This window comes from Leptosomus discolor, chromosome 1, assembly GCF_034619465.1.
Source record: "Leptosomus discolor isolate bLepDis1 chromosome 1, bLepDis1.hap2, whole genome shotgun sequence".
Lineage (NCBI taxonomy): Eukaryota > Metazoa > Chordata > Aves > Leptosomiformes > Leptosomidae > Leptosomus > Leptosomus discolor.
The window spans coordinates 152,443,100-152,470,766 of NC_141391.1; the positions used below are offsets into that span (position 1 = coordinate 152,443,100).

The 27,667-nt window shown below is 40.8% G+C and overlaps 1 protein-coding gene across 2 annotated transcripts in view; it reads right to left on the bottom strand.

Annotated features, from left to right (window-relative positions):
• CAPRIN2 (caprin family member 2) overlaps positions 1-26,036 on the bottom strand; it is a 34,195-nt gene extending 8,159 nt beyond the window's left edge. The window contains exons 1-15 of one of the 2 annotated variants that reach the window (XM_086467473.1): positions 25,774-26,031; positions 23,767-23,829; positions 20,309-20,395; positions 17,233-17,471; positions 15,768-15,850; positions 13,625-13,786; positions 13,072-13,115; positions 10,853-11,701; positions 9,913-9,954; positions 5,501-5,632; positions 5,221-5,308; positions 4,448-4,503; positions 3,721-3,831; positions 1,875-1,985; positions 1,082-1,234 (exon numbers count right to left, since the gene is read on the bottom strand). In XM_086467473.1, coding sequence (XP_086323599.1) covers positions 1,082-1,234; positions 1,875-1,985; positions 3,721-3,831; positions 4,448-4,503; positions 5,221-5,308; positions 5,501-5,632; positions 9,913-9,954; positions 10,853-11,701; positions 13,072-13,115; positions 13,625-13,786; positions 15,768-15,850; positions 17,233-17,471; positions 20,309-20,395; positions 23,767-23,829; positions 25,774-26,022 — 2,469 coding nt within the window. In that variant the 5' untranslated portion in view covers positions 26,023-26,031. Of the gene's footprint in view, positions 1-1,081; positions 1,235-1,874; positions 1,986-3,720; positions 3,832-4,447; positions 4,504-5,220; positions 5,309-5,500; positions 5,633-9,912; positions 9,955-10,852; positions 11,702-13,071; positions 13,116-13,624; positions 13,787-15,767; positions 15,851-17,232; positions 17,472-20,308; positions 20,396-23,766; positions 23,830-25,773 lie in introns of both variants that reach the window. The other variant, XM_086467480.1, reaches the window with a different exon arrangement.
• Between the last annotated feature and the right edge of the window lie 1,631 nt (positions 26,037-27,667).

A 27,667-nucleotide genomic window follows, 5' to 3' on the forward strand; every position in this document is an offset into this window, starting at 1 on the left:
AACTCTTCTACAAATACAGAAAACCAAGGAGAAAAAAGTCATGGTAGTGATTTACTACAGACCACACCAGGATGTCACAGATGTTTTAGTTGCTTATTACTGCGCTTTGGAAGGCTATTAGCCACCTTCTTCCACCAGATCCTACTACATATGTCACAAGACTGCAAGATGCAGATTGTCCAGCAAGTTGTGTAACTGCACTGGTACATTTGTTGAAATGGAGAATGCCTTTGGAGAATCAGTGACTTCTTCCTAAGCTTGCTTTTGAGCAGGAACATTAAATGAAGGTTTCTAACATCTTCTGAAGAAGGTATCAAAGGAGTAAATAAGACCAAGTACAGGGAAGGGAACATTAACAACTAAATGGAGAACCTTCCTCAGAGTCCCTCTAAGCTTGCACTGCAGATTACCGGACAGTAGCAGTGTTAATGTTAGAGAACATTAGTGATGTACAGCCTGAAAAAATAGTATCCATTTGCAAGAAATAGCACTCAGTCTGTGTGAACTATTGCCTAGAGATCTATATTGACTACTTGTTAACAAGACAGGATGATGAGCTATACCAGCCTTTGTCAAGGACACATTTTTCACGATTCTAGTGGACCGAGTTTTACTCCATTCAAGCAAACAGTTTAAAGAGCAGCAAGACAGATTCAGGCTTCAGAAAGCTTTCAGTCCTAACAGCTATGTACTTCAGGATTCCCTCTCTCTTCTGCAGTCCATTATCTGAAATCTATGCATGAGAACAGTTTAAGTACAGCCAACTCTACCTTCGGGCACAGTTATAAATCTGCTGATTTCAGACTTCTCCCTCTTAGTTCCTTGAAGCTACTAAGATATCCCAGTATTAGATTTTGGGACTATACAGAGCAAACCCAGGATCTCTGTTCTTAGATTATCTGTTTTAATTTCTGAAGGCATTGGAGAAGCAGAGTTTAATCTAGTTTTAACACTAAACCATCAAAACAATCTATCAAGTTCCATACTATATCAAGAGAAGCCAGTTCCCCAGCATTAGGACTAAGTTAGTTATCAGCATTATTGTCAATTATTCTTCTGTGGCCTCAGGTTGCCCACTTACAGTCTGCATAGCCTGAAAGGGAGCTGCTGTTATTGTGACAGAACTGCTACTTGCTGGAGGAGACTGAAAGCTTTGCGCTGGTGGTACTGGTGACATGGAGGTGCTTGAAGTAGGCAATGGTGATTGTGGCTCACTTGGGAGGGGGATAGTTGCCTGAGGGAAGAACAAATGTAATGAAAGGTCACTTGATAGTTATCAGGCAGTAACAGAAGCAGTTAATTTGTTCTAAAGCCTAGACTGACAGAAGTCAGCAGTTTCTACAGGATGACATTTGGACATAGTAAAGCTACAAAATAGCTTTTGCTTACAATTTCAAATCTTGCTGTGCATCCTCAGCAAACAGTACTTCTATTGCAGTCTCTGCTGATTAAGTGAAATGTGCCTATGACCTACTATACATACCACTCATTGTAATAATTTCACAATAAAGAGACAGTATGTATTTTTTCCCCACCACTAAAGAAACATAGAATGCCTTCTGTTCCATTTATTGGAAGATGGTTCTCTGACTGATATTAAAACTGACATCTCTTTTTCCAAAGGAACTCAGGAAGTTTAGGAGGTTTGATATTTTTTTCCCCTCCCAACTTAATTACATCTCAGATTAGAAACAATGCTGAGTTGTCCAGACAAAGTATTAACCAGCATTAAGTCTCATCTGTGCAGACAGCAAAATGAGGTGTTGATTTAGAATACCAATATTTATAGGAATCAGAAGTCAGAAGGAATGTAAGGCTTTAGACACAGTTCAGCAACCCATATGTTTACCTTACCTGTATTTGTGATAGCTCACCTGGGTTATTTCAATCTTTTTAGGTATCAGTGGCTCAGAAATACGTGAACTTGTCTGATACAGTGGCTGGGAAGCATATTTCTCAGTCTCTTGAGGAAGCGATGCTGATGCCTAGAAGAAGCCATACATGCACCTGCTATTACAAGAAGTATTTGCAGAAAGCACAAAGTTCTGGTAGAGCTATGAAATACCAGTACATGAGTTGAAACAAGTGGATTTTGAAAGACCGTGACAAACATGAAGTCCAAAGTCAATGTACTAAATCACCATCTTAACCAAAAGCTTCAAGTAATTAGCTTTAGAGATCCAGACTTAGATTACCCTTCTTACACAAGAGATTGTACAACTAGCCCTGCAGATTCAGATAATTTTAAGAACTGTAGATTGCTTCAAGCAGTTATTGCAATGAAGTCTATGACACATACCTGTCTCATTGAATTAAATGGAAAGGCATGTCTGATGTTACGCTTCTGGTAAGCTCCGTTGAACAAGGCTTCAGAGCCAAACTTTGGGTCGCTTTTGCAAAACCTGCATGTTCTATGGTTAGCTCACTCGTAATGCTAAGTTGAAGAGTTGCTTCTACTTATATACACAGCCTAGGGCTAAAGACTACCAGCCCATTCTCACCACGTATACTGTCACAGGTACCTCAGACAGAACTGGTATGCACTTGCATACCAGGAGAGTGCACTGTCACCATGGAGTGTATTCCCGGATTGTGCTGAGACCAAACAAAGCTTATCTGCTGCTTTCCATAAGAGGCAGGACTGGAAAAGACACCAAGCTTCAAGCCTAAGGGACTAGAGATGCTGGGCACAAGCAACCCTAATCCTAAACAATAAGTTTGAAAAAAAACCTCAGAACAGTCTACTAAATCAGATGTTCTACTTTATAGCACAACACAAGTCTTCCGGATGTGTATTAAACAGCAAAATTATTTAACCCTTGTCAGCACAAGAAGTCTTAGGACACTGCAGAAGTGAGAGTTGTCAAGAACCAGGCCAAAACTCCTGATTCAAGAGCCAGCGAGACTAATAGCCCTGTCAAGACTATTGTATACAACTATATAGTATACTAAGGAATGAGAAAATGCTACATGCACAGTATACTGATAGCATGTACATTAGCAAAAAAACCCCACATTCAAAAAGCATGAACATTTCCCCATCATGATCTACACACATTGTATTAAAGATCTCTTGCAAAGTGTGTTGCTGTGTTCAGACACACAGGTGGCTCTTTCCTGTTGGATTCTCTAAGACAGTGATCTGCACAAGTCAAAACACTAATTTCAACTCTAAACAATAGTTGAACTCTAGTTGAAGACTTAACTGCACATAAATACAGTTTAAAAAAAGCAAAGTCTGAGGTCTTTGCTGAACATCAAAGTTTGATTCCCAGTATTTCTTCACAGTTAATGCTTGAGAACACACCTCAGTCTTCAACTTCCATAAAAGTCTGCTATATCATGACAATATCCATCCCAATTTATGCATCCTCTATGTTGTCATTAGAGGAAGTATTCTACAGTGTTACCAAGCAAAATACTTTTGCTGCTCATATGTTCCCACAAGAATACACACCACACTTTCTAGCCTGCATTTTTCATCCCACACCCTTCCCATGTCAAGGGGCAGACTGTTCAGTTTGCATTCACGCAGTATTAGGAAGACTTTTCCAACCATCTTTAAGTATCCCAGAACGCAGGCTATACTATTGGTGTTACTTGCATTCTGTCCCTGTATGTTGTTCAAGTATGGTTCTTCAGGATAGGTCCCACCACAACTTTGTTAGGGCTAGTCATCACACAGATCTTTGAATGCCAATGAGCCCCAGTGTATATTACCTGTGGTGTCTGTGGTGTCACCAAGTCTTCAGTTTCAGAGCCAGAAAGAGTCTGATCAGCAGATGCTAGGGAAGTATTTGAACCATGCAGTGTCATGGATGAAGCAGCAGCCTTGCAAGAAAAGAAAACTGAGATAAGGTTTTGAAAGATTATCTTAAACATTTGATTTCACTGAAACTCACACACTGGGCATTTCCAAGTAAGCCTCAGAATTAGGCAGGAGCTGAAGTGCTTTCACCAGTTAAGTCTAAGTTCCTTAGAAATTCTTGTTAGTGGCAAGGAAACCTATTTAAAAGCCAAAGTAGCAAGACAGGCAAGCACAGTGAGTGAATTTAAGGTTCACTTAACCATGGCTGCCAAGGCTTGAGACACTATCTTTGGCCTAAGTGAGCATCTCAAGATGAAGACACGTACCAACTAGGAAAGCGGCAGCATGTTCTTCTGCACGCAACTATTAGTCATGGCTTAAATATTCAAACTATTTTGGCATGCCTTCAACATACATTTTACCTCAAGAAACTTCAAACATTTGTTGCTGCTTTTCAAGCAGAACAGACAACTTTGTCAGCATTTGCGCTTAGACTCGCAAGCTACTCAGTCACATGAAATTTGTTACAGAACTACTGACAAGAAGAAAAAACATTAAAGTAAGTCTTTCTAGTGAAAAACCTCTATCATTCCTTGGCTACAGCTCTGCCTCTTCAGGGCAGTCCTAACTTCAACTTACTTGAAGGGGCTGTTGAAGAAAATCACTCTGACTTGGCAGTTTCTGTTCTTTTGAAGCTGTAGAAGAGAATGCATTAAGCAACATTTACTTTTAAATTCAAACACTATATACAGTTTCAGTGCGCAGCTCTACTTTTTGAAAACGTTCGGTGCATGAAGATGCACACTATTTGTGTGCACTACAAATATTTAGACTTAGCATCAGTAAACTACACCCAGTTGAAAACTTCAGGTTTTTTTTGTACAAGACAAGTATTCAATGATAAAAATATTTCTACCACAAAAGAGATACATAATTTCCAGATTTAAAAAAAGGCAATGAAATATTTAATAAACTGCATAATTGTGTTTTACAGCCCAAGAGCCACCTAAACATTTTCTTAACATGGCCCATTGTAGAAAGTCCCAGTTCTCTAAGCATAGCTAGGTAACTGCCCTTTATCATGAACTTATTCACAACTTGTGTCTACATACACTGCATCCAGACAAATCTGTTACACAGACACAGCATGTCGATTCTGCAGCTGGGCCGAGATGCACATGCTAGTCAGTGATATACAAGCATTCCATCTCCAGGCAGATGCACCAACTTAAGCCACCTCTAGCAACAAATAAGCAGGTAAGTGGCTCAAGCTGCCTTTTTTTAACCTGACATTTGTATTCTTTACAATTAGACAAGCTGTCTTCGCCAGGCCTAGTGATCTACAGCCCAGGCAAACCCCATTAGTGTTTGCAAAAATCTTACATACAATTTACACTTCCAGTATTACCTACCTACAGGACTACTTGCTGGAGTAACTGAAGGTGGTTGGGATGAACCAATGGCACTTGGTGAAGCTTTATCAAAATCCAGAATGGACTCCTTTTGAAAAAAAAGATCATTGGTTGGGAGAAAAAAATTAAACTCTAGATACAAATGAAACACTCATTTGACAAGTTGCCATTAGCTAATTAGAGCTAGATTAATTCATTCAGTGCAAACACATCGTCAGCACTGTTCTCCCTAACCCAGTAGGAATTGAAGCTTTGTGCTACAACAGCAGAGAAAACATACTTGCATGAAGTTGTAAGTCCCTTGTATCTGAGTCATCAGATCCTGAAGTTTTTCCCTTCTCAATACTGGATCTTTTGGAAGAGTTGAAGTAGAGCAAAATTCTGCAGCTGGCTGATGTACAGGTTTAGGCACCTAATAAGGAGAGGAGATATTAAATCTAATACTGGAAGCAAGACAAGCTGCCTTATCCAATATACTTCCAGAACAACCTATAGGTGACAGACACCATGGCCCAAGGAATTCTGTGCTGTTACTGATATTTCCTGAATCAAGCTTTCACTTTGTAAAAAAAAAAAACAAAAACAAACCAACAAACAAAACAGCTTACTGTTGCCCCAACTAGTTAAGCCATAGAATTAATTCACTTAATTCAGTTTTAGTCAAATGTGCAGAAGACACTAAGTTGCCTGCACTCAGTGCAAAATTAGGCACCTCTATCTAAGGAAATCCACACATTTAAGTTGAAAGCCAGAACAAACTTAAAAATCAAAGCTGCATCACTCAAGGTTCAAAATGTACTTCCTCCCAGTAGAGCCCACACCAATAAGCATAGATCTTATTGGGATGGCATTTCCAGACATTCTGAAGAAACTGAACCCAAAAGATACATTGCAAGCAGGTTACTCAGCATTAGACCAAAGTCCTTGCACTAACAAGCCAGATTAAATGCACCAGCTCCTGCAGAAAATATTACAATAAACTTTTCAAAGTTTGGCATGAAAAAATACACTTGTGCTCCCACACGGGAGCCTAACTTCCTTGCTAAGTAAGGACTTCTGCATGGTCTTATTACTCCTTGATTGTTTCAAGTGGTCTCTTAACAGTTCATCCCAACTGGTTCTCACTTCACTTTAAAAGAGGTAAATGTTTTGTCACAGAATAGGAAAGTCTAAGGTATCAGAAAAAAACATGATAGTAAACTCCTTAAATAGCAGAAGCCCAGGTATTTACAGAGCAACAATAACATTAGATTGTCTAGATAGTCTAACACGTCTTTTGAAAGCAGCTTGGGAAAGAGGCAGGCTTGTTGTAAGTATTTTAAAACCATAATTTTTAGTGATTCTCTAAAGCTTTGTTGCTTTTACATTTGTCTATGCAACTAGAGGGAGGCAAATCTGAAGACACTGAGTAATTGGATTATTTTAGCTGACCCAAATGTGGAGACACAGAACATGTGAAAGCCTTTACATTCCTACAGTACAAACATCTGTCTTCCCAATATACAGTAGAGGATTTGCATGAAGTCATTAGAATACTATATGGCAGAAGGGTATATGTGTCATGACATTTAATTGTCACTAAATTCAAAACACATGAAATGCTCTTTGTCCGGTTTTAGGACAAGACCAAAAACAATCCTGCATTTCCTCTTCAACAGTTATCTGTATTTACTAGTATTTGCAGAAATTCTAGTAGCACGCACTAGGAAGAAGCTTACAGAGTTTCATGAGCTTCACAAAGCATAATCCATGTACGTGCAGCACATCATTAACTCTGGAGGACTTCATTTCCAATCTCCATCTGGCCCACACAACAACTACTTTTTGAGCTCTGAGAAGTTTTACTTTATTCTAGAGCTAGAAGAGTGCACCTTTGTACTACTCTGTCTTAGACTTTCTGATGCACAAGCACTACATTTAGCTACTGACTATGCAAGTTCATATTGCTGTATAGTTTCCAATAGCGAACAGAAATTAAAGCTATTAAGGATCTAAGTGCAGGACAAAAGATACATCTGAATAAAGTTAAATCTCAGCAAGTTATAGATTAAGTTACTAGGAATCTTAATCTTCCTGTCCATCACTTTTTTAGCCCTCATTTACAAGCAGACTTAACCTTAAAACACTTCCTGTCATGTAAATCCATTATGAGTCAAACTGATTAAGGCTTTTATTACCCCCTTCTTCCTCACTACAGTTTACTAAGACACAAGTACACTACCAAACTGGTACTGTACTTTTGCAAATGGGTAACAGAAGCTTTTCACCTTTAAGTCACTAACCAGGTCAAGTCTGGCAGTGTCTGAAGCTATTAAGAATGTCCACTAGCTACGTAAGTTAGACTTGTACGTTAAACACAAACAAGTAAAATCAACTGCAAGAGCACGGAAGCAGACAAGACTGCAGTGTTTCACTTGTGGTTGCCGAGATGATACAATCTTCTGTATGCTTTTACAGTTTGTTAGCCTACTTCACCTTCCCCAGCTCATACTCCATGCATTATGCTGGTAGCATGCTTTACTTCAACTAGAAGAGCAAGCATGCAGGGTTACATATATACTAGGGCTTTGGAATCCCAATGTTTCAATCCTGGCTTATTCTGTAGAGGTTATTTTCTAGTTCCTGCATATAGTAAAATACACCAGCCAGAAGTAGCTATAGTGAAGTTACCTCATATTGATTTGCTGTTTTGCTGGTATTTAGGTGTTCAAAACCAGAACATTTAAGTGCAATACAAAGCATACATGAAAAAGTATCAAGAAGTTAAAGTATTTCAGGTTTTATGCCTTTTTATAAAGAGATGCTTTGAAAAAGAACAGGTACTTGACACCTTTAAGATGGTTTTAAACCAAGATTTCTTTCTAGCCTACTGTTAGATGCTGTTTCTAGAAGTCATTACAAGCTGGTAACAGATTCTGACTTTAGTAAGCTGTTAGTCCAGCCCACATCAAACTTACACATACTGAGATCCCTCAACATCAGTGGTTCAACCAACATTCAGGTTAGTTTTACACAGAACTGACACATTTAGGTCTAATTTGTGATAACAATGTTCCCGAAACTTAACTTCAACACTACCTACACATTCAGCTAAAGCTGTTTTGACATATGTCTGGAGAACTGACTGGAGCTGAAATAGCTAGAGTTTGTTTTAGGGCCTGTTAAACCATCACAAATAAACCAATGTAAAGGCACACTGACCACTCGGGAATTTTACTAGTCAGAGTGCAAATATACTAGGTACTCATGTTAAAGCTTGATTTTTTTTTTTAAAGACTGAAGATCTGCTTACACATAACACTAATACTCATTTCAACCACCTCATATACTAGTAAAACTCCATTCTATGACACAGGATCTCAATTCCCCCCTAAGTTTGTTAGCTGTGGAGCACTAAATGAGCTGGAATGGTGATATCTAAGCTGCAATCACAGCAGTGACTGCCAGCCATTGCATGTTGATATACAATTAACATTTGCTTTCTACTCAGAGCAGCATTCACAGCAGGTATGAATTAAGTGGCACTGGATGACAGCACAAGCCAAACTGTTTTGCTTTCATACAGCAGGCCACAAATACAGCTCTAACCAAGTCTACTGATCCACAGGTTGCACAAACATAGGTAAGAGTAACAGTTTAACAGGCCTGGACATCAGCTCACTGCTGCCTTAGGCTCAACTTCTTCAGTATTGCGCCTTATGGTACACCAAGTTAAATAAGCATATTTTAAGAGCTTAAAACGTAGCAGTTTATTAGAAGATCTCAGTTATTTCAGGGAGTAAAGAAATTTCAGCTCTAGAAAGCTGTGACATAGGCCTTTTATCACTAGATCCCTGCACAACTTAAATTGTAGATTCTCCCTGGGAGTGAAATGGATCCAGCTATAGCACTGCATTGCCTCTTCTTTCTTCATATAAAGAAAGGCAAGAGAAATTTCATTACCCAAAAAATTTAATATGATTTTAATTGTGCTTTATATGCATCTCAAGTCAAAGATACCTTCATTTGTATAAAGTTGGTTATGGAAACTAGCTAGATTTGCAGTACAGTATTTTCTGACTCAATATACTTTTGATATTAAGATTTGTCAATAGCTACTAAGCAAAAATAAAGCCAGCTGGTGTTTCACTATGGTTTACATAAATCAAAGTTTGAATACTTTAAAAGTACGCTTTACTTAATTCAGCAATCCAGCTTAAGCCACATCACATTCCAACATTTACTTTAGTTTAATTTTGCTGATGTGCACACCTGCACGTTACTATGAAGATTCCTAGGCAGTTTGCAAGTTCCTCCAACTGACTGGAGACCCTCCTTTTTCCTTACTGCATCAAAGTTTTGTCCACCACTTAAGCCATCCATCTGTCCATCCTATATAAAAATAAGAGCCCCATCTCATTAGCAAGCATCTTGCATTTAAGCTTTAAGGTAATCTAACACAAGAAATTCCAATGCATCTTAAAGTGCTTGAGGCTATTCCAATACTTCAGATAGTTTCAGTTAAAGTAAGACTATGCATAGTTGGGTGCACAACACCTACTTGTGCTCAGAATTACTTAGTGAAGCAACCAGGTTTTGCACCTGTACCACCACCACCTGTGGACACAAGAGTCTACTCAGCTTAAGTGTAAAGATGAATCAAGCTGAAACACCGTAATCCCATTTTGTTACCCAGTGCTGCATGTTACATACTCTCTTAATTTCATGTTCAACCTTCTGTTTGCGCTCCCGCCTCTAGGCACAAGAACATCCGTTTTTCAGTTATGCCAAGTTTACTCACAAGATTTAAGCTTAATCATTTTCTATGAGTAATAGGGAATGAATTGATGTCTGCTTTCTTGCAGAAACAAGACAGTAGGGCTGACAACACTGTGTACAAGAGAATTGCTCAATTCCCCATATTCTCTTCCTGAAGTCTAACTCTAGATTAAACACTGCTCTTAATGACATAAGATAGCACACAAAGCAGAATTCAGCTATCTATTTTTACAGTTACCAGAGTTGTTGCTACCTGAGCACAAGTGAGAAAGAAGGTAATGTAACCAGAGGCTAGCAGCCTGCTCAGCTCTAAGCCCTGCAACAGCTTTCATTTTACATTTCTAAAACAAGCTATGCTATTGTTAGGATCTCCAGGACAGCAGTATGGTTTATGCATTCATCTGGAAATACATATTTAAGCCCCTGTACAGTTGGTATTGCTTGATCTAGATGTTAGATCTCTCTTGAATCAGCAGCTATTTTAATCAAAAGCCTAAAAAATTACTGAAGTGCTATTTGCATGCAGCCACAGACAAAGTATTTGATCCCTGGATGAGTCATACCTGCTTTGTACTGATAACAGTGGACAGAGCCAACAGCTAGGGATGAACTAAGTTAATTCTTCTGTCTTATGCATAAAGCACTTATTCAAGGCTCAAACACAGCAATACGGTGTCGATGTAAAAAGCAATCCATCTTGCTATTCAAATATAAAGTTTAACTGCCAGAATTATTCCCCCAAGAAAGAATGAAATAGGAGTCTAAATACAGGCCTACAAAATGCACCTTATAAAGCCTCTGCTAACAGGTAGCTTTAGTCCAACACACTAGTGTCAAAAGCTTATGACAGGTAATACTACATATGCCAACTCACTTCTTTGGGTTCCATATCAAACTTCTTTGGCCCCATCTGCTCCTTTGGCCCAACACTTGCAGCTCCCCAGGACTTCGGAGGGTTCTGTAACTGCTGTGATGATAGTTGCTGCTGCCTGTCAGCTTTTTCCCAAGCCTCTCGAGTCTCCTGCTTCTTTTGTTCTGGCTCCTCCCTAACATGTGCAGCCCAAGCCTTCACAGGCTCCTGCTTCTTTTGCTCTGGCTCTTCCCTAACAGGCATTTCCCACGATTTCACAGGCTCTGGCTTCTTTTGTTCTGGTTGCTCCCTAGTTTGGGTTACCCAGGGTTTTGGAGATTCCTTCTTTTGTTCTGGTTCTTCCTTAACTTTGGTTACCCAAGCTTTTGGGGACTCCTGTTTTTTCTGTTCCTGCTCTTCCCTAACTTTTGCTACCCATGGCTTAGGTAATTCCTGTTTCTTCTGGTCCTGCTCTTCCCTAACCTTTGCTACTACCCAAGGTTTGGGGGACTCCTGCTCCTCTCGGACACGGGCTACCCAGGCCTTTGGAGCTTCTTGCTTCTTCTGCTCTTCCTCCTCAATACGTGTCTCCCAGGGCTTTGTGGACTCACGCTTCTGTTCCTCCTCTTTAACATGAGCTTCCCAAGGCTTTGGAGAATCTGGTCTTTTTGGTTCTTGCTGCCTAACACGAGTTTCCCAAGGCTTTAAGGTCTCTTGTTTCTGCTTCTGTTCTTGTTCTTCAAGATCAACAAGCATTTCCCAGGACTTTGGAGGTTCTTGCTTTCTAGCACATTCAGCTTCCCAAGATTTTGGCTCTTCTGGCTTCTTCTTGACAGAGTATTCTGCTTCAGGCAAATAACGCCTGTTGAGAAACTATATAGACCAGAGAAACTTAATGGCTCCCAAGAAAACATTGTGCTACTACAGTTCAGGTCAGTTAAGTTAGGTCACCCAGCTACTGAAAGTTTCTGACTAAAGGCAGAGTCTAGACTGTTTAAGCACTAGCCATAGGAACTATGTGGACAGCCATGGCTTTATCCTATAACACTGCAGACTAGCTTTGCTTGGCATGCCACAGAGAAGCATGAAACAGTCCTGAACAGCACAAACGAAACATACTTGAGCTGAGTGAATGCATTACCCTTATCCTCAATGCTAACTGATGCTCCTAGGCAGTGACAATATTGGGTCCAACTGTGATTTTCTTATAAATTTAGCTCTCCTCCTAAGCATCTAAAATGTTGTGGTACTATATTAGTAGACATTCTGCTAAGCATAGCCACACTCTCCCCCAAAACCATTGGCCCAGTAAAACAGTCATCCTTAATGGAGTTTAAACACTAAAATGTCACCAGATTCTCAGATTTAGTACCACTGGACTTCTACAACTCCAGGCTGTGTTTACTGTCAGTAAGGCTGAGAGTTGAATGAAGATGTCCTGAAGTTTTCCTGAGTTACCACTTTGTCATAAACGGGGAGTAAATACATGAAGTGAAGAATGTACAAGGCTCACTGGCTGAGATTTTTTTTTCAGACAAGTCACCAGAAAAGCATTAGAGTCAGGTAACAGTGTTATCAGTAGGTTACAAAAACTTGCTCTACAGTACACCCTCTAGTGGGATACCTGGGAAACAAGGATTCAGCATTTTAGGAACCAGTATTTCCACTTGCAAAAGGACACCCCTCCCAACCTTTTGAACCAAGTCTAACAGTTTTTACACTATTGCCAGCTGAAGCTCAAGTACTTAACTCAGGAGTCTGAAAGGCTGTTGAAACAGGTCTACAACCCCCTGTGCACACAAGTCTATCTTGGGATCCCTACTTTTCTGACAAATCAGAGCAAGACCTACATCATTCTCAACCCCAATATCAAGTCTACTGCAATAAGCTTCGCTTTTAGAGACAGCTTTAGTAGATCTGTATTTTCTCTGTCCTGTAGTAACCAAAAGATCAGCGTGTTACTAAAGGCTGATGCTGCTTTAGTCAGGAAAGTGCCAGAGCATTAAAGTACTATACTGCTTCATGTAATCCTGCCCCATTTATCCCAAAATACCCCGGAGAAGCCATAAATTTGGAGTTAAAAACAGAAATGCAACCAAGTCTTTAATGCTTCCTACATAAAGCAACACCTATGTTGCTGTTCAGATTCCCTTTTTAAGCTCAGAAAAGGGCTGTGGAAGTGCAATTATGTTTCTGATAAATCACAATACTAAAGGAAAGCAATTAGCAGTGGAGTATCTTACCTCCTGTGGCTGTATTTCAGACTTCATAAGCTCCATAATGGATTCTAGAGAAAGGATGTTAATTTATTTCAACTGGTCAAATGCAGAAAGGCAGACCAAACAGTAGCAAGTCTTTAATTCTATTTAAATAGTAGTGCCAATCACTAAACCAGATATTCTGAAAGCTCAGCTTGTCATTCAACATGCTATTTTTTGACAAGCTTTATCCAATTTGGTTTTACACTTGAAGTTTAGAATTAAGCAAAAACCATTTTGTAGTATCCATAATTTGATTATTGTAACATGTAACACTCTCTACACCAGACAATTCTCACATCTTCAACATGGAGCCTTGTTCAGATGGCAAAAAACATCCTATTACTATGAATTAGGGTTTTTTTCCCTAGAATATTAACCAGAATAGGGCTGCAAGCCTTGCAGGCTCCATTTTAGTTACTACATTGCAAGTAAGCTACAGCACAGGATTAACTTTAGCATCAAGTTATGCAGTCAATGCTCAGTTCAAGCTTATCCCAACATTATGATACAGAAATTGACCCCTGTAATATTCCACCTGGTTCTTTGACAGACTCTCCTTTTGACATCTGTCTTGTTCTCTCAGATTTTCTATTTACTTCTTCCAGTTCTTTTACTGGCACAGTGGTGCGAGGAGTCGGAATACTTTCAAAGTAGCCAGAGTCTAGAAGTTTGGATAACAGGTCCTTCATGTGTTTATCTGAAGAGTAAAAATCCATGAAGTTAAGATACGAAAATCTTAAATTAAGGGGTATTCAGATTACAGATCAAGACTCCTTACTTCCTCCCATTATATAAATTACAGCTTCTCCAAGTTCACACATACAAGTTACAGCAATAAAACGTTTTAGTAAATGAAAGTATTTGTTACACTGCTTTGTGTATCATAACTGAAAACATCTTTGCAATCCAGGGGTAAGACCACAGCTTGTGTTTAAATGCACACAAGGTAAACACTGAGCCACATGGTCTCCCATATGCTTAGAAAGGGATTGGTTTACCATCTGTAAGCTAGCCAGCATTGATGCCAATAGCATGTTGCACAGACTGCAGCCCAGATAAAGCTAAACAAAGTCACTATGGAACTGCCCTGCAGGACTCTCTTCCCAGTGACAGGATGGTAAGTCTCAGAAGGAAAAGTTAGTTAAAAACTGTAAAACAAGCAGGGAGGGAGAAAGCAAGAGACTGTTCCAAACTGAACTTAATCCTTTGAAGTTTTGGAAGAGTCAAAGTTGCCATGGTTGAAGAAAAACTTAACTTTGTACTCTGAGAAGCACTGTCCAGTTTCCTCCTTTATGCAAAAAAAAAGACAGCAGCTTAGAGTAGAGAGTAAGACCTCAGAAGTAGCAGTGATATCAGAAATTGTTTCAGAGGAGCTAGAGACAGGGCAGCCTTGAGAACAGGAAGAATAATCAGTGAAAGATCACTCCTACCAGTGACAACCATACGAACAAGAATAGTAGCTAGAATTTAATACAAATATTAAAAATTGTCTTCCAAGGCAATGAACGCTAATAAGAAGTCATAACAGCTTTATCTGAATTTCAGCTTGCATACAAAAGGATGCAAGACTGACACTAAAGGGATATAGATACTGACAAAATAATCACAGAAGTTTAGATTATAGCAAAAAAGCTACAAAAGTTTGGAGTCCAAGATAACTAAGGAACTATCAAGTCACATCAACAGATACAAGGCTAAAGTTACCAGCTTGCAGCAACACAAGGCCAGCTTGCACTTTGTCCAGAACTATATGAAAAGAGTTAACACTTTGTTGCCAGTTCAACTATCTGTATGTGGAAGTTAGACAGGGTACATTAGCACTTTGGTCTAACAGTTTCAACAACATTATTGTCAATGACAAGTGAAAGATTACAGACACAGCCATTACATGATTGGAGTAAACAGGACAAGCAAGGTCTGTTTGCAATAGGAAAGACACTACAACTCAAGTAAGGACAGTTTCCTCACAAACAAGTTCTAAATAAGAACACAGAATGTGTATGCTGGCTGACAACCAGCATTTTTGAAATTAAGCCACAGATGGAAGAAAATCTGTAGAGCCCCACAGATTTGTGTGCTTGAAAAGTGGGGACACTGGCAACAGGTCCAAGTAAGACTGCACTGTGCATGATTAGAGAACACAGCAAGTTTCATTAATGACTATCCTTCCTTAGTGAGGTATCCTGCACTGCAGTCATTCAACAGGTATGAGCCTGGAGTTGCTACAAGAGAGAATCTTCCATACTGTGGCACCTTCAGCCTGGGGCCAATGAAGCTTTGCAATACACATCAGTATAGTAAAGCAAGCATTTCACAGCTGGGAACAGCATTCAAATCTTAACCCATTTGCACATAACTATCCAAAAAGCTTCCCACTTCTGGTTCTGTGGGGTATCCATGCATCGGCTTTTAAATTGCTACCATCATTATTTCTCAAATACATGCTAGTACATGGGTGAAGAGTAAGTCTTTACCTGGAAAAAGAAAACATGCTGTCTTGTTATTGATCTGTACTTAAACATAACTTGAAATAAACAGCAGTTCATCCTTGGATAACTGAGTTACAGTGCTTGAAAGTGCTTGATTTAGTAGCCTTCCATGCATATTCACTCATCTTCAGATGTTTAAATAGCACACAAATTTCAGATCAAAGTTAATTATCTAGACAAGACACTCACATGTTGTTCCAACCACAGGTTTCTCACTTCCTTCTAGAAGGTCCCAGAAGTAGAGAGATGATTGTTCCATCTGGTCTTCAACACTAAAACAGATGACAGTTTTACCAGATAGAATCATAGCCAAGATCAAGTGTTGCAGTATCCCAAATACCACTCATTTTGAGACCCTGACTAATGTTTAGCCTTCCAAATGAAGGCTGTATACATAGAATGAATCCTAAGCCCATTATCCATTACTGAAAGGGGTTCATTTGCATCTGTACATGACTTAATCTAGCAAATGTTAAGTTCATTTGTTGGTAATTAACACAGATTAGAGAGCCTAGCACTAACCCACAAGACCATATGACTGGACTTCATTCCAAGACAGGAATCCCAAAGAGAGAAACAATTGCTGTTTGATCAGGTGATCTCCTTGTTTATCAGATGCACATATACAGGCACAACCATCAACAGCTCCTGCCACTCTGCCAGTTATTGAGAAAGTTTGACATAGGTCCCCACCCACTCCACATAATAGATTTTGAAGTCCACCATGATGAAATTTAGTATCCCAAAGGAAAGGATTATGCTTCTTGTGGAAGTGTAATACAATGTGAATAAACTAGAAATAGTTATTCCACTTGGATGAGACTCATATTGTGTAGCTTTTTATAAGCTGCTGTTCTTTAGAAGTTAATTTAAGAGCAAAGATTAGGCAAGTTTAGCCTATGACAAGTGATTAGAAGTTTTAGGAAGTCACATTTCACTATGGAGATAACTGCTCTTATCCATAAAGTGTTTCAACTCACCACCTAATAAGTACTTTTTCCATATTTAAATACAATTCTTACTACACTATCTTAAAACAGACAGGCTGTCATGCTAAGCATAAGCCATCATAGTACAAGCATGGTGCCAAGTTAGTACTGACATACATTACACCTGCTGACAACCTGTTACCTTAAAGCATATAATATCTAGCACAGAGGTATGAAAAACACCCATCAAATCTTTAACACTACTTTGAAGCTAACACCAAGAGAACCTCAGGACTACCACCTTACATTCCTTTGGAATAAAGAAGCACCTCTGGATCGCCATGTGAATGGAATACAGAACAGTTCTCCTGAGCTTACCACAATTTTTTCACTTCATGAACAGCGAGACCTCAGGGAAGCAGCACACCACCAGCCTCTTTGCTTATGATGGTATTGGTCTATCCCCCCTCAACCCCAACAGGGAGACATAAGATGGAAGGGTCTGTACATAACTTGCACAACTGAGGCTGTAATTACTGCAGCTTTCCTTTAATGCTCAGTGAGGTAAGTTTGCTACATTCCTAGCCTCAGACTAAAGCAAGCGGAATGAACAGAATTTTAATTAGTGTCCCAAAACATAATATTTCAAGACATTGCAGTGTCAAACAGAGGACATCTACTGTAATGAATGAAGCATACCAATTAGACAAAAGTCTTGAGCTTACCTCAAGTTCTCATTTCTTTCTGGACATGTCAGTTTTGCAAATCTTATGAGGTAGTCTAGTTCTTTAGAAGGCAAGTATATTGCACCATTCATGCCACCTTTGAAATCTTTCTGAACGTGCTCTTGAGTGAAGTTCTGCAGCACATACTGGACTTGAAGTATTGTACGCAGTTTTTTCTTCTCTGCTTCAAGCTTCAGTAGACTCTCTCTACGCTGAGCCTTCCTCTGTGCTTTCAGCAACTATTTTCAATACATGAATTCAACAGTTAAACACCATTGTTTACAGAATCACAGAATGTTAGGAGTTGAAAGGGACCTCAAAAAAATCATCTAGTCCAACCCCCCTCCCACAGGAGGACCACCTAGAGTAGGTCACACAGGATCATGTCCAGTCAGGTTTTGAATGTCTCCAGAGAAGGAGACTCCACAACCTCTCTGGGCAGCCTGTTCCAGTGCTCTGTCACCCTCACAGTGAAAAAGTTTTTCCTTATGTTAACATGGAACCCCCTATGCTCCAGCTTGCACCCATTGCCCCTTGTCCTATCACTGGACATCACCAAGAAGAGGCTGGCTCCATCCTCCTGACACTCACCCTTTTAGTAACTTGCCTGTTTAGTAACAGGATTCTAGGATAAAACACACCAAGTTCTAGTATTGATCATCCTACTTTGATCAAAATAACTACTAATTTTAGTTAGATAACAGAAGCTCCCAGCTCTCTTCAGATAGCCAAGACCCTTCAAGCTCCTCCTCTGGAAAAGCTCCCCATCTGTCTACTGATTCTCTACACATCTAGCTTTTAGTCAAACTGGATACTGGCAGCTTCACTCGTGATACACCTTTACGATATTTAGATCCTGATTATGCCTGCTAGTTGCTTTGTTGTAACAGCACTCACAACTGAACATACGGATTTGATACCAATGGACAAATCCAAGCCTAGATGAACTTTAACATTTATCACGTGAAGTTAGTGATGCAGAAGTTGTCTCATATTTCTCCTAGCAAGACAACTGCCTCTTCACTTTTGAATACTCCAATTTAAATGATACAGCAGAATCCTACAGTTACCCTTATTTCTGCTGGCAGAAGACCAAAGTACTCATTAAATAAGAAACAACGCAAGTTAAAGAACATACACATCCTTCATGCATTTGAGGAGAAGTTTCTCATCATGTACTAACAAAATTACACAGCAGAAGCTATCTAAGTAACTTCAGAATTTAAAGTGCCTCAATACGGGGTATCTTAAGTTCCTCTGCAAGATCCATGAAAATTTAGTTTTCTACAACACACTGTAAAGGATACAAGGATATTGCTGACGGAGTGGCCCATAGTGTCCCAGTAATAGGTATTAGTTACAGAATAAATACTGGTAGAAGTAGAACCAAAATAAACCAACATTGGTTAGCCTTTAAATACAGCATAAGTTTAAGAACAAATATGAACTGGGAGAAGTTAATGCTGGATTCCCATTAACATCTACAGAAAGATACACTGTCACAGTCCTTTATTTCCGATATTTTATGGGCAGCTACACAGCAGAAAGCAATAGTAAGCAATCCAGGTTTTAACATTCAGCAAAGTAGTTTATGTTCAACATATGACTGAGGGAACCCAAAGCAGCAACACTGCTGAAAAGGCTCTTACATCTCTGCTCACATAGTGCTTCGAGAGATTTACTGCACGACCTGGAATTACTACATATACAAGAAAAGCTTCTCTAGCAAAATTGTTTGGGTCTCAGTCAACACCAAGACAAGCCATTTTACCAGTCCTTAGCATTCTGTAAGACGCAGAGAAATAATGCCAGAGCAGTGACTAATCATGTTTAGCATCCCCAGCACTACCTTGGAACAGATCTTTTCGTAAGTATAGTACTTGCTTGAGCCAAGAGACCAGTTTCTCCAAAGATAACACTTGCTTACATAAAAATAATGTATGTAGTGCTTTAAACCTGAATAAAGACCTAAATAAAGCAGTAAATCTGTGCCTTGCCACAATTAGAGAAACCACAGCAGAGTAAATGGCAAACTTCACAAGCTTCAGTAACATTTTACTCAGAGCTGTATTTCTCACTGAAACAAAAGCAATTTTAACCCCAGCACTTTCCCCTCACTAGAAACACCAAAACATTCAGTTTGGACAGGATCTTGGGATGTCATCTAGCCCAGCCTCCAGAACAAAGGCTACACTGAATCAAGACCAGATCGCTTAGACCTTTGTGCAGTCAGGTCTTGAAAAGATCCAGGGAGAGGTTTTTACTACTTATCTAGGCAGCCTGCTCTAGTGCTCAATCATCCTCAGAGCAACCATTTTCCTCCTATCTAGTTGGAACCCACTATTTCAATTTATGATCATTCCTTCTCCTACCACATCTCAGCAAAAAGCCTGGCTCAATGCTTTCAGTAATCCCGTTGGTATTTGAAGGCTAATACCACATCTCCTGCCAAGCCTCCACCTTACCAGGCCCAATGAGCCCACTTCCTCCGGGCTCTTCTCACAGGTCTCATTTTCCAGGCCCAAGCCATTCAGAGGCCAACCACCAGACTCAATGAAGTTTATCTACAGTGTGTGTACCAAGTGACCAGAAATAGACACAAATGGTTAACAAGTACCAAATAATCAGTTCTCCTTAATCTGCTGGTCCTCAGTCTAAGTCTAGCCTTCACTGCTCCAGGGGTACACTTAGTTTACTTTGCCTCCTGCCCACAAGGACCTGCATGTCCTTTGCAGTAGAGCTGCTCCCCCACCAGTCTGCACCTGTGCAGGGTATGAGTCCACCTCGGGCACAAGCTACCAAACACAGCTGAGTTCCAATGACTCAATTTTCTCAAGCACAAGTTCTTACAGGGTACACAGAATAACTGCATTGTTGAGGTCAGTGGTACACAAAATCATCAACATTTACTTCGCTCTACTCAGCACCACAGAGTTTAAGCACATTGGAACTTGGGGGAACAAGATAGAAACTTCCTAGTATTCTGCATATTGGCAGACAAGCATAGCCATTAAAAGAGCAGCGCAAACTTTGCAGTTACCTCCTGACAATACAGGGAAGAGCATTTTATACTTACATCTTGGCTAAGTCCTGAAAAAGTCTTCTGAAGCTCTTTAGCAAATTCCAAGTTGTGTACTACTTCATCATATTTCTCTACTGCCTCCTGCAAAGGAATAGATTAAAATGTGGTTTTCATGCTTAAGACTACTGGTCACATCTTAAATCCCTTTGTACTTAAATTCTCATTGATAACTAGTCATTTAGTGCGTACTTCTCTGAAATTGTAACTTTTTTTTAAAGATACTATGTCTATAACCGGTACTTTAAATTTAGTCTTGAATGTCATTCATCCATCCCACCACCACAGACACATCCTACACATTTGTCGGTATGAGACTTTCCAGGCAACATCTTGTGCAATACTTGGTATACTAGTGTTGAAACAGGAATGCCTGGATACCAGTTATTTCATTTTTCCTTTAGTTCCCATAGGTCTCAGCAAACAGATGTAAACAGCTACTCAAAAATCAGACACTGATATGAAAGCCTGGAAAGAATATAGGACACAGACAAGTTCAGCACAGATCTTTTACCCTCATGCTTAGCTGAATGCCTTTACAGACAATTTGTACAAACTTTAGAAAGAAAACAATATAGAAGGCAAGTCATACTTTCAGAAAAAGTCTTTCAAATTTAGTTGCCACACAAAGCAGTGTTCCCGTCTTCACTAACGGCTTTAACCAATTTTTTACAAGCCAGTCTTCCAAAAGACTAAAGTAGCTTATTAATTGCATTTTGATATAGCTTATGAGTTCTTCCCCACTAAGGAATCAGCTCATTTTTCCAAGTCCCTTTGCAGCTCTGAAGATAGTAAAATGCTGTAGTTCAGACATGCTGCCCATATCCTAATACCATAAGGCATGCCTGGGAAGTAACAAATTTAATTTCAGTTGTTCACATGTGCTTCACACTCAGCTTGGTTTATGCTCATGACCATCAGAAGTTTTTCTAGAATGGACCCATTGGTCTAATATAAAGCTTTCAAAGTAGCATCAGTGTTGATAAGTGTTCCATCAGCACCGTGATAAAAGCTTAATCTACTGTCCCAATAAGATTTGGGACATGTGTAAGTTCCACATGTGTCCCTTGGCAACTCAAAAACAAGTTACATGTTCATTTGTTCAGTTTGTTCAGTTCATTACTAGGCCTAAATGCTACTCAATACAACGAAGTGCATGAGTTACTGTGAAGCACTCATCTGGCAGTTTAAGTTGTCCTCATGCAATTTATCAAGCAACTTTTAAGAACTAATTAGCAAGTTCACTTCGCACTTGAGAGAATGACTTCTAAGACACAAATGCCCACACATTTGAGGAAGACTCACAGTTTAACAACAACAACTTAGTAGACAGATCACAGTAATCGTGCTTTTAACAATGCAAACCCCAGAGTAAAACTCCCTACCTGAAAACATCAAGAACAGTTATCACTGCTCTGATGACAAGCTACAACTCAGCCTGCAGGAAAGCAATAGCTTTCTTTTGTCACACCTGTCATTATCATTCATTAAGAGCATGCCTGAGGAACAGTACTGAGGAAAATCTGATCAGCTTGCAAAGCAGCACAATATTGCCAGTGAGAGCATTTAACTTGCTGGAAGCTCCTCATTTTTGAAAGAGGTGTTTCCTAAAGTAAGGCTAGCACACATAGTAGCTCTGGCAGGCATGCACCTTAAGTAATTACAGTTTAATCCAAATTGCTTGCAAAACAAGTTCATCATCAGATGTACACTTCCTCTGTGAGAAACAGTGAAAAATAGTTACATTAGAGCTCCACTGTATTAGAGTTAGGTTTCTTTAGGCAAGTGTCCAAACTTAAGCTCCACTCTAGCCTCCATCACCAGGTCCCAGTATTTGCATATACACTAGGAATTTGCATCTGAAAGGTACAAATGCAGTATTTCTGTATCTTAACCACTGAAATGAGTCTTGCCTAGATTATTAAATACTGAGTTGATGTGTGCTTCTACAATAATCATCCAAACAATTTGATTACCGCTGGTCAGTTCACTAGCAAGACTGAATCCAATTCCCCATTTCAGAAGCCTGAGATATCATAGAAAACAGAAACTGGGATAAAAATACTGATATTTAAAAAGTTAAGCTCAACTGGGAATACTAAAAGCCACTAAGCAAGTTAGTTGCCATTTTCCAAAGTTAGTGCTGCTGGACTCATTTGCAAGAACATCTACAGAATCCTTCATCACTTTAGTTTTGCACATCTTAATTTCACTTCCACCTAAGAGCTTTTCACAGTCCAGGGTATACAAAGTCAAATTTAGAAGTAGCTTTAAAACATGTTCAAGACTAATGAAACTTACACAGAATACAGTTCAACAGTCTCACTGTTAGTGACAGAAGAAAACAGTTGTATTTAACACCTACGATCTAAACACAAAAGGCTCTTGCCCACCTGATTCCAGACTGAGTTTAGAGGGACTAAAAGGTCATCATCCTCCATCAAACCATCAGATTTAGTTCATTTACTCATCACTCGAGATGGCAAAAGCCCATTCACTCCAATAGGGTCACTCTACTTTTAAGTAGCAAGTTGTCATTTCCCCTCTTATACCATTTATTTTTATCTCTAATTTAGAAATGATTCAGAGTAAGGAATCAGTATTTGTGTTCTCATACTGCTGCACTGTAATAAAGCTAACAGACAATGAAGTATTTTTCTAACCAGTTCATCAGCAGGATCAGCACTACCACTGAAGTGCCAGTGCCCTTTATCACACAATTGTTCTTTAGCACATGTGAAGTACATTTTAAAAATGTGACTCCTAGATGACTAGAACAATAAACCCTTTGGATTCTGTGACACTGCTAATCAGACATGCTTGAGAAGCAACAGTTTTCATGTTATAGAAACTTGGTTTCAGTTCTAGAATCCATTCTAGTCCAAGACACAAAAAAGCCAGAAACACTGTTTTAACATCAGGTAAATTTAAGCTAAGCAAAGTGGATCACATTTGTTGACTAGTGATCTTGCATCCTGGCATGCCAAACTCTAGCAACCTTGTCAGCTTAACAGCTACTTGTAACCAACAGCACCTGTGCAGCCAACAGCCAATCTCAAGTAACAGCTGCTAATGAAGAAGTCATGAAAATTAGCTGTCCCAGAAGCCATGAGGTTTGCATTCTAACACTGCAATGCTAGACAGGTAAGCTGCATATGGATACCTCATCAGGAAAAAAAAAAGTGCAGGAGCACTGAAGCTGAAAGTCTACAGAGCAAAGATAAATAAGGACCTTCTATTAATTTAGTACACAAAATGAAGGTTAAAGTAGGAGACAAAGTTTGTGGGCTTACCATTCAGCTTAATTACCAATAAAGTGTCCATTTGGTTTTGTGAAGAATACCACTGCAGGCATTACTTCTGTAAAACTACATCACTGCCTCTTTCAGCAACCTATCCCTTCTGATATGTTTGAAGGTTTTGAGGTCATCTGCTCCTGCATAAAGCAGACTTACCAACTGGTCTTGATTGAGGGCTTCTCCCTTCTTCAGGCGATCTTTGTAGTCTTCTAGTTTGAGCTGGAGGAAAATCCAAAGTAAATTTTTTATGTTTCTCTCCAATGGGGAGTATGGTGTACAAGTGAAGTTACATATTCTTTCTGTATTTTAAGTCATCCACATACTGCAACAGAATAGGAATTTTACTACTTCCTCATTTTCAGAGGACCAGAACGTAGAAAAGTTTGCCAAATCAAAGGTATAGCAAATCTCAGTCTCCAGGACTACTTCCCTTTCCTATCTTTGATCTTTCAGTTCTTATTTGCTACCTTTGTTTCATTTAAATACTAATGCATTAACCCTAGATCTTTAAGGGGCTTCACACATCCAGTGTCCTTATTTTAAATTAGGCTCTTCCACCTTTTCCAAGTTAATGCTAGAATTTAGTTATCTTACCCTTGAATAATCCCACTTAATTTTCCAGAGATGTCTTTCAAAATCTGGCTTCAGTTACATCATCAAGTACTATTTCCTAAGAAAGTGGACTAATGTCTTCAGGGAAGAGATAAGATTTATTTCTAATACACTGAAAGCCTTTAAAAGCTGATCTAAACTGTACACAACTAATTAGGTATTTATTAGGTATTACAAGCTTCTTTATACACATAGGGAAAAGGGGAGTTCACTGCCATAAAGCTGAACACTATTTCATTTGTTTATCTACCCACATAGGGGTCTACTGACAGAGTATCTATAAGAGCCTAAGACTAGGAATACTTTCCAGTCATTTTATTAAGTCACACTTATTTACTGGTGAGGCCATATTGTCATTCATGTGACAAATCAAAGCTACTTGAGATATTCACAACACTAAGCTTCCTTGGACAGAATTAGAATACAACACAAGGTTGGTTAATCACACAAAGAAAACATGCTTATCTGACATTATTCAGAATTACAGCATGATGCACGACATGAGACAGCAGTAATACTGCATCTCCTGCAGGAGGATCAAGTCCCCTAGCCACATCACCAGAAGTCTGATCTACTCCCCCTTTCCTCACCCTAAACACAAAGCTTTTCAGACATTTAGAGAAGCACAACATATTCATACAATTGCTTTACTTGTAATCCTGATCCAGCACCAAAAGCAACAGCACCGTTATTTCTTTTATCTTAGAGAAAACAGCATTTTTCCAATTAAAAGTCACACACAGCCTTCAGTCACCTGCCAATCAATTGAGGAGTCTTAGAATGCTATAGCCACTGTATTTTAGGTATAGCATCTCAGTTCTTATTAACACTGTTCTGTTTCACCCCCCAGAAAAACACAGTTCAAAGTAAGAGAACAGGCTTCAGAGGCTTCCCATATATAAGCTTTCTAGTGAGTAACATCTGTCAATATTTAAAATTTAGAAGTCAAAAATTCATGCAAAGTGAAGGGCAATATATATTTTATATAATTTGACATGTCCACAAGTCAGAGGAAATACCCTTCTAATTCCCAATTTTACATACATTTCTGCATCCTAGTATTAGATGTATGTAACCGATACAAGAAACATGAAGATTTCTGCAAGACTATAAACCATCTCCGAATCAGTTCCAAGTTAGCTCTGAACTGATTCAATCTATTAGAGAAGCATCCCCAGTTTTGATCAACACCCATTTACTTTTGCTACCTACTGGGCATGCACTGTAAAGCCAGCAGCTGAGAGCAGGTTTCTAGTTAGCTGCATTCCTGATTCTATGAAACAATGATGTTATGCTCACACAGTGTCAGCTACAAGCAGCCCCTTTTAGAACAGTAAGGGTAAAGAACACCATTCTTTACTATATAGGGGTTATAAGTGATAACAAAACCCACTAGCAAATCCATGTTTAGGTCCTTCCACAGGTTATTTTAAAAAATCCCTGATTACTCTATATATACATACAACCTTATTCCAGCTATGATAAAATAGGCAACTGAGTTGCACAATTAGCAGCTTAAATACGTGCCATACCAAAGAAAAAACAAGTTACCTTCTTTTTCTCAATGTTCCTGATCTTGTGTTTGAGGCAGATAAGCCCATTATCAATGTAAGTCTCATATGCCTGGGAAGGAGAGGCTGCCGAGTTCAGCGCAGACTGCAGGGGGCTGGAGGGAGGCTGGCTCTCCCCAGACGGGTTCACCTGCTGCTTGGCAGCCTTCATGCTCTTATCTTCCCCCTCCTCTGACCGGCCTGAAGGTGATGATGGGCGACGGAAGGGGGCTTGGGAAAGCTGCACCATTGAAATGGATGGAGCTGCAAAGAAACTCCTTTTATTTAGTTCTCTCTCACCCCCCCACCCCTCCCTCGCCTTTTTAAAGTTACATCTTATCACACATTCAGAACATGTATCCACAAAGCTGAGCCTTGGGAAGAATTTATCACAGTCTTCCACTCTTCTCCCTCCTTTTTCAAAATAGCTGTAGCAGGAATTTCCAAGCAAGGCAAACTTTGTATTGTTCCAAGTCTCCCCACCCATCTAGACACCAGAAATCCTTTACACAGGCAGAATTAGACAGCACAGGGGATGATTCCAGAAACCCAATATAGTGTCCATATAAAACTAGGCAGGTTTCCTGCACACATCACCCACAAGGGAAAAAACTGCAAGCAAGCAATTGCAAATCACGCCGCCAGCCTCGCATCCAGGCTGCGGCCAGCATGAAGATTTAGAAGTGGCATGCCTGAAGGCATAGCCCCTCTTCTTCTCACCCCCACCATTAAATCAGTTTTACTCCTTCATGACCTTTGCAGCAATCCAACCAAGGATTTAAACTAAAAAGACTTCAACTGAAAAAGTGAAGGAATAAAAATTGCTTAATAAAGCAAGTAGCAGACTCAGCTACAACAGCATCATTCTTCATGAGGAATTGGTCTCTGCCGACACCCACCCCAAAAGATGTGCCTATGCCATGGCAAGACACCAGCTTTGAAGGGAGGGGCTGGGCCTTAACCTTGAACAGAGAATTTCCGTGAGAGATGCTCTACCACCCTCATCTTCAACTACTTACTGAAACCTGCTCCTGGAAAGCAATGACACCACATTTCTGCCTCCCTGCCCGCCAGGGCGGCCTGCAGCATATCACCTAGCGGGCACCAGCCGCCCACGGCGAAGGAGCCGAGACGGACAAAACCTGCGTTTCCCCGGGGCGCCCGCTCAGCCCGTGCCGCGGCCCCCGCCAGCGGCCAGGGAGGCGCCTCCGCCGCCCACTCTACCGGCTCCGAGGCCCGCCGAGGGGGCAGCCCGGGGTCAGCCCTTCACCGCGCCCTTGCCGGGGACGGCGAGGGAACACCTCCCGGGGAGGCCACAACCGCCGGCCCCCCGCCCCGCACGCCTCGCCGCCGGTCCCCGAGCACGGCGGTGGAGAGGGAGGAGGGAGAAGAGAGCCGCGGCGGGCTCCTTCCTGCCGGCGTCGCCATCCCGGGGATCCTCCAGCTCCTCCACTGCCGGCTCCTGCGCCTGCTCGCCCTGCCGCTCCCGCTGCGGCGGCGGCCGCCGGGATGCGGGGGGCCGCGGTCGGCCCCGCACCGCCTCGCTCCCGCCTCCCCGCTCACCTCGGTGCCCGCACACGCTCAGGCCCGCCCCACCGCCCGCCCCCCGCCTAATATAGCGGCCGCGCCGAGGCGGGGCGGGGCCCGCCGCGGAGGTCACCGCCCGCCTCCCAATCGCCGCCGCCGCCTCACCTGCCCGTCCGCCTTCCCGCTCTGCGACGCCGCGCCTCACGTGACGCGGGGAGGGGTGGGGACCGTGGCCCGTCCGTGTGCGCTGCGGGGCGTCTCCCCGTGAAGGTCAGGGTGCCCCGTCCAGGGCCGCCCTCGGGCTGTGGCGGCCGCGGGGTGCGGGGGCTGGGGCGGTGAGGGCGGGTGTTCCTCCGGAGCCCTGCGTG